General features: G+C 42.5%; 1 protein-coding gene across 3 annotated transcripts in view; it reads right to left on the bottom strand.

Annotated features, from left to right (window-relative positions):
- Positions 1–104: 104 nt before the first annotated feature.
- The window catches only part of LOC111962426 (FERM domain-containing protein 5), a 144288-nt gene continuing 137083 nt past the window's right edge, over positions 105–7309 (bottom strand). For 2 of the 3 annotated variants that reach the window (XM_023985505.2, XM_023985506.2), the window contains exon 14: positions 105–5876. In XM_023985505.2, coding sequence (XP_023841273.1) covers positions 5293–5876 — 584 coding nt within the window. In that variant the 3' untranslated portion in view covers positions 105–5292. The remainder of the gene's footprint in view (positions 5877–7309) is intronic. The other variant, XM_023985507.2, reaches the window with a different exon arrangement.

Raw genomic sequence — 7309 nt, 5'->3', positions numbered from 1 at the left:
AAAGCATGGAATGTGTAATGTTCCCTGTAGATGGCACTATATAATATGAGCTTTCAAAAAAAATGGTGTGAATTTGCATTGAAGAGCCATAAACCACAAGAAGCCCATTTTTAAATGTTTATTCAATGTTTATTTCAAATTTGAATAGTTTAATGGCACCAGTTACAAGGGACTATCAGAGAGAAACAATATTGTATACTGTGTTGTACAGAAGGTTTTTTAAACATGGGATTCAGAATGGATCTGAACAAGAACTGGATTTGGCACATATTTGTATATTCATATTACGTAAATAAACAGCAACCTTCATTGGAGAGAGAAAGATACATAAGACACGTCTACAGACACTTATGCATATACACGTATATGCACAGCTGTGTGAGTGTTTGCTTGGGAGCTGGCGAAGGGGCGGAAGCATATTACAACAAGGTGACATAATAATGACTGGTTCTATTAACTCCCTCAGCTCTATAGCTGTAGCTCTGTCTGCCCTATACTTGTTAAGTAGTATTACTGTGGGAGTAAAGGGGACCTTCAGGAAAAGACAGCTCAATGCCATTTACCTTTTGCAGTCAAACTAGCTCATCTGCTGGCATGTTATTTTTCAAGCTGTACTTTTCACTTGACTATTTAATCTTCATGTCATTGGCAAACCATCATATGTAGAATATCTTGTACCTCCTTTAATCAGAGTAATGGCCAATCAGAGTTATTTATTAGCCTGTGGTTTCCATAATAATTGCCAACATACTATATGTAAACCAGGGCAGTTGTCCAAAGATAACAGAAATCCCCAACACACTACAAGCAAGAGTCTGAAACATCTACCAGACAAACAAGTACTACAGCCAGTTCCCAGGAGAGATCAAATAAACTAATGTAAACATGACATCACCAGACCAAATGTACTGTACAGATTCAAGGTTTTTCAGAGGCAACGTGCCTGTACAGATAGATTCAGACGGATACAGAACTACATAACTTTCCCTCAGATACACAAATGACTCACTCTGCCGTAAGTGCCGACCATACAACATCACATGGGATCAGTAACCACCACCCTACATTAACAGCTACATAGCAAACAGTGTTTTCCATTTAAGCCTGTGAGATTAAAGGGTAGTCCATACATTATGAGGAGGGTACTCTGCATCTGTCTCTGTCCATTCACTCATTTTCCCCTTTGTTAAAAATGCAGAGTTGTTAGGGACTAAAGTTTCCAGGCACGGGGAAAGACCCTTCGGTCACAATGAAGTACTGTTGAACAAAATGCTGAAGACCAACATCCCAATAAGAGCTTTAACAATGGAAGGAAAAAAACATATGGTACATACTAAGAATAATGATAATTGTCTTCATTTTACATTATTACTGTTTTTTATGAAAAAGGAAAAGGTGCGTACCATGAGCTCTAATTTGTTGGTAATGTAAATCCACTACATGGCAAAAGTATGTGAATATCTCATTCCAAAATCATGAGGATTAATATGGAGTTGGTCCCCTCTTTGCTGCTATAACAGCCTCCACTCTTCTGGGAAGGCTTTCCACTAGATGTTGGAACATTGCTGCAGGGACTTGCTTCCATTCAGCCACAAGAGCATTAGTGAGGTCGGGCACTGATGTTGGGCGATTAGGCCTGGCTCGCAGTCGCCGTTCCAATTCATCCCAAAGGTGTTCGATGGGGTTGAGGTTAGGGCTCTGTACAGGCCAGTCAAGTTGTTCCACACAGATCTCGACTAACCTTTTCTGTATGGACCTCGCTTTGTGCACGGGGGCATTGTCATGCTGAAACAGGAAAGGACCTTCCCCAATCTGTTGCCACAAAGTTGGAAGCACAGAATTGTCTAGAACATCATTGTATGCCATAGCGTTAAGATTTCCCTTCACTGGAACTAAGGGGCCTACCCCGAACCATGAAAAACAGCCCCAGACCATTATTTCTCCTCCACCAAACTTTACAGTTGGCATTATGCATTGGGGCAGGTAGCGTTCTCCTGGCATCTGCTAAACCCAGATTAGTCCGTCGGACTGCCAGATGGTGAAGTGTGATTCATCACTCCAGAGAATGCATTTCCACTGCTCCAGAGTCCAATGGCGCCGAACTCAGTAGTAAGTGTTGCAACCGAGGACAAACGATTTTTAAGCGCTACGCGCTTCAGCACTCGGCTGTCCTGTTCTGTGAGCTTGCCTTCCACTTCGCGGCTGAGCTGTTGTTGCTCCTAAACGTTTCCACTTCCCAATAAATTGCAAGGTTGTGTGCTCAATGTTACACACCTGTCAGCAACGGGTGTGGCTGAAATAGCCATATCCACTAATTTGAAGGGATGTCCACATACTTTTGACCATGTAGTATACAATGACAGTCAACTGTTTTTTGACACTGCAAAAAACAGCACAATGTCCAGTGTAAGACTTCTGTTTACATTTCTATGTCCATTTGCTCTTACAATTTGACTGATTATTGCTTATTGAATGATGCTGCCTTAATTGTTGCATGCTTGGAAAGAACATTGAAGCTGCATAATGCTGATAATGTGTACGAACATAGACCATCAATTGACCTTTTTGCTCTTCCAGTTCCCTGACCTTTAAGAAGTAACACTAACAGACTATCTGGAACTGTCTTGTTGACCTTTACAGTATTTAGCATTAGGCAAGTTATAAATAGGAAATATGAATGTATAAAATAACAAATAAGTACCGTTATCTTGCATACGGGATCAACACTCCCCATCCAGGTACAGACAAATTCAACCTTTCAAGTCATCCTCTATCTTTGTGTGCTGTTCATTGGAAGTGCATGCATAATACACTAGCATAAGGAGCATGCATATTTGACTCAGGAATTTCTGCCTTTCTATGGTACGTAACTGTTACTGCACCAGATTTTCTACTAAGGGCTGCTTTTAGCACACCTCTGCCATAAACATGGGTATTTCACACCGCAGATGTCTGGGCTCCACACTGTTGATGGAGGGTTAAGAACTGAAATGTCTAGGACCACAGTAGACACCCAGCTGTAGCACTGACTGGTATATGCTGCAGTGTCTTCCTTGCTGGGTCTACATCAACTAGCAGGGTGCTGTTGGGGGACAGACTACACTCAGGGCCAGGGGATGCAGTGCTCTGGTTACATGGGAACAGGCTGGGCTCCCCAGGGCAGAGCAGGCAACAGCACCGCTGGGGGATCAGAGCATGGAGCAGCTGTGTGGAGGTCATGGTGTTAAATAACAGGCCATAACAAGAATGGCTGCAGCCAATAGTCACGAGCACCAAATGGTCAATATGCATTCCCCTTTGATTATACTCGTACCGGCCTCTTGCATGTGAGGCTGGTCGACTCATCAGTGCTCATTTATTTTGACGTCCCTTGAACCTCTACCTCATTCAATCTCTTTCTTTCAATCTCTCTTTCTTTATCGTTATCTCTCTCTTTTTATCTCACTTTTAAAAAATAAGACCATATTTTTATCTGTCAACACTTCACATTATCAGCTTGAAGTGTGTTACATTCCTACATACAGACACACAACACACACCTGGACCAGGTACAGTAGAGGAGGTAGAGACGAAACCCCACGAAAACAGATTTGACCCAATATCAGCCATGACAGCAGAATTACTGCTCCCTTGAGCTATGAGACAGAATAGTCTGCACAGTCACTCAAACTGGAAAACGACTGACCAATCTGCATTTATTGTGATGTTTACAGGCATGAAAACATGTCTTTGGAGTACTATGTTTTCTGTTGGTATTGTAGTCCAGTCTACTTTTGACAATATGTATTGTTCCTCCACCATCTGTTGTGCCTTCCTGGCCTACAGTGGGCATTTGAAATAGTTGTCTTGACAACTAAAAAGTGTGCATGCTGGTGGAGTGAGAGAGGTGTGATCTATACGGAGTGGATCTTGATAAAAGCCCAGTTTTTGAGTCAACCCCCTCTCATATATGTCCATAAATGCCAGACCTCACTTGAAACAGAGCTAAAAAAAAGTATAATTTCATCTTCAATAACAAAATATCATTTCAGTTCTGTTAAAAATATACATGGAAAAACTGTCAATATAATAGGAAACAAACTACTTTGTACAAAAAGTACATCATTGTTATTCTTATACTAACAATTAATTATAGTATAATATACGCAAACTTAAGAGCTAGGTTGATAAGGAACTGAAAGAAATCATACATTTCAACAGATCTTCAATTTCATCAGATCTTAACATAATCAAGAAATGTACATAAAACAAAATTAAGAAATATGACAAAACAAATGCACACATTCAAAAGTACTGAAGTATTTAACCTAAAGAGTATTGCATATCTACCTAGACTGGTCCTATTGGTGCTAGTGAGTGTTTCCAAGAAGTTGATCATCAACCCTTCTAACAGATACTGACAATATGGGGTCACAAAACACCATGGTCACTGGTTTATTTAACTGTATCCTTTATAAAAACTTTAAACAGATTTCAACTTCACAGCTTCTACTTTATACACCTATTGTATTTCCACTAAAGTATAACTTTAAAACAATCCGACAAATTCAAAACCTTCTTCATATCATCTACTTTTTTCTTCATAAAAGGCATTTGGTAATCATCCCGACTTACTCAATTTCAATCACTTGCACTTTGACAGACTCAATGCACATCGCTCTAGCTTCCCTCATTTAAGGTGTTCTGATCAATGAAAACCATTATAGATGTATGGCTTGGGATGGATGTTACTTCATCTTAAAAGGCATGACTGTCTACTTCACTGAACACTTTTCAAAGCTGTATTTATCTCACTTCATTCTGAACCATTTCGATGACTTGGTGGCTTCCCTGATATCCTTGCATCACATTCTTCCCCTATGCAAATGCAATTTATTTTCCAAACAATACATAGTAAATGTAGGCAACTTTCATTCGTTGCAACAAAATGTCTCGCTCCTGTTAAAAAATACTTCAGTTCTTTAATTTCAGTTTCTTATTTTTTCGTTTATATTTTTTGAAAAAATAAAATACCTGAAATGACCTGAAATTCAACAAAAAAATGTCTTCAGGGTTTGTAAAAAACAAACGAACGGTAAAGTGGAAAAAAGGGGGAGTAACTCAAAATGGAGGGAGAGAGAGAAACTCCTGGCACAGTGATTCCAGGAGTGGTCCGACATGTATGTCAGCGGGAGTATCATGAGAGAAGCTGGGTTCATGGTTGGGACGGGGCTGCCCTCCATCTCTCCGGAGCTTTAATCGTCTTCTCTAACCCCGAATGGGCTTACGCACTCTACGGCTTCATGCTCTCTCTCATTTGTTAATGAGCAAACTGCCCGCCCAGCGGAGCTTGCAGGCAAACCACCGCCTGAGGGGACAAAAGTATTCGTAATGGAACTGCTCAAATTCGGGGGTCTGGCGGATATCACGTAAAAATGCAACGTCAAGGTCGGATTCAGTGAGGACGATGAGGAGGAAGAGCAAGACAAAGAGGAGTCCAATGGTCACAAGAAGCAAACGGAGGACACTTAAAACAAACGTATTCACCTGTTCCACTTCGCTGAGCGGTGAGGCTCCCTCTGCACCCTCAACCGTCGCTCTACTGTCTGACAAGTCGCCTGCATCCCCCACCGAGGGGGTGCCTGCCTCCGACTCCTTCTCCTCCTTGATGCTGCAGGGGGCTCCGTTGACCTGGCGTGCCACGGCCAACTCCAGGCTGTGCTCTGCCACAGGGGTGGGCAGCACGCTGTCAGAGGGGCTGTAGGCCTCGTCAGAGATCACCGCCGAGCCCTCGCTGGCGTCCGTGGCCAGGCTGCGGGAGCGCGGCATGAAAGAGTCCCCATGGGACACAGAGCGCACAGGTGTAGAGTGGGCACTGTCACGCAACGACTCCAGACCTGTCCAGGGCAGGGAGTGGAGAGAGAGGGAAACAGACTCAGAGAGGTTTCCAGTACACAACACTACAGTGCTAACACCTAATAAGAGATTGAGTTTCAACCATGTGAGTGGATATCAATGTGTTTATACAGTAACATAATGCAATCCATTTGCTTAATGATGGATCATATGAACATCACTCTGGACTGGACCATTGATCTATTATAGATGAAGGTCTGATGAGTGGGGAATGTCCAGTGACAGAGAGCTCAAGAAACACATGCTCCATACTGATTAGCAGCTTGTTCATTAGTCCCACAGCACGCTGAGCCCTCCCAGGTATAAACCTTGAAGATCACAGTGGGTAGGTTTATCTTTCAGACAATAATAACACTCACTAAGTATTGCTAATTTCAACCTATATGCAGGGAGTTATAATTCCCACAAAATGTGAGGTTCATACAATAGCAGGGGGAGAATATCATAATCCACAACATATAAATTAATATAAATAAGATACGTGCAATTATAAATAAACACCCCACATAAAGCATTTGGTCATTCTCAAATAAGAGATTTTTAATGTTTTCCTAATAATTATTGACACAGTATTGGTCTCTGGGGTAGCCTACAGTTAGCTTTAGGATGCATTAAAGGTTGCTAGCTGTCACATGTGCTCCCTCTCCGGGCCTCTTGGTCACCAGGCTGCTCGTTATGGCGCACACCTGTCATCATCGTTACGCGCACCTGCACGTCATCAGACTCACCTGGACTCCATCACCTCCCTGATTACCTTCCCTATATACACTGCTCAAAAAAATAAAGGGAACACTAAAATAACACATCCTAGATCTGAATGAATGAAATATTCTTATTAAATACTTTTTTCTTTACATAGTTGAATGTGCTGACAACAAAATCACACAAAAATGATCAATGGAAATGAAATGTATCAACCCATGGAGGTCTGGATTTGGAGTCACACTCAAAATTAAAGTGGAAAACCACACTACAAGGCTGATCCAACTTTGATGTAATGTCCTTAAAACAAGTCAAAATGAGGCTCAGTAGTGTGTGTGGCCTCCACGTGCCTGTATGACCTCCCTACAACGCCTGGGCATGCTCCTGATGAGGTGGTGGATGGTCTCCTGAGGGATCTCCTCCCAGACCTGGACTAAAGCATCCGCCAACTCCTGTACAGTCTGAGGTGCAACGTGGCGTTGGTGGATGGAGCGAGACATGATGTCCCAGATGTGCTCAATTGGATTCAAGTCTGGGGAACGGGCGAGCCAGTCCATAGCATCAATGCCTTCCTCTTGCAGGAACTGCTGACACACTCCAGCCACATGAGGTCTAGCATTGTCTTGCATTAGGAGGAACCCAGGGCCAACCGCACCAGCATATGGTCTCACAAGGGTCTGAGGATCTCATCTCGGTACCTAATGGCAGTCAG

This window comes from Salvelinus sp. IW2-2015, linkage group LG4q.1:29 (genome assembly GCF_002910315.2).
Source record: "Salvelinus sp. IW2-2015 linkage group LG4q.1:29, ASM291031v2, whole genome shotgun sequence".
Classification (NCBI taxonomy): domain Eukaryota; kingdom Metazoa; phylum Chordata; class Actinopteri; order Salmoniformes; family Salmonidae; genus Salvelinus; species Salvelinus sp. IW2-2015.
Note: the sequence above shows the minus strand (reverse complement) of the source record. Positions and strands in the feature narration are given on the sequence as shown.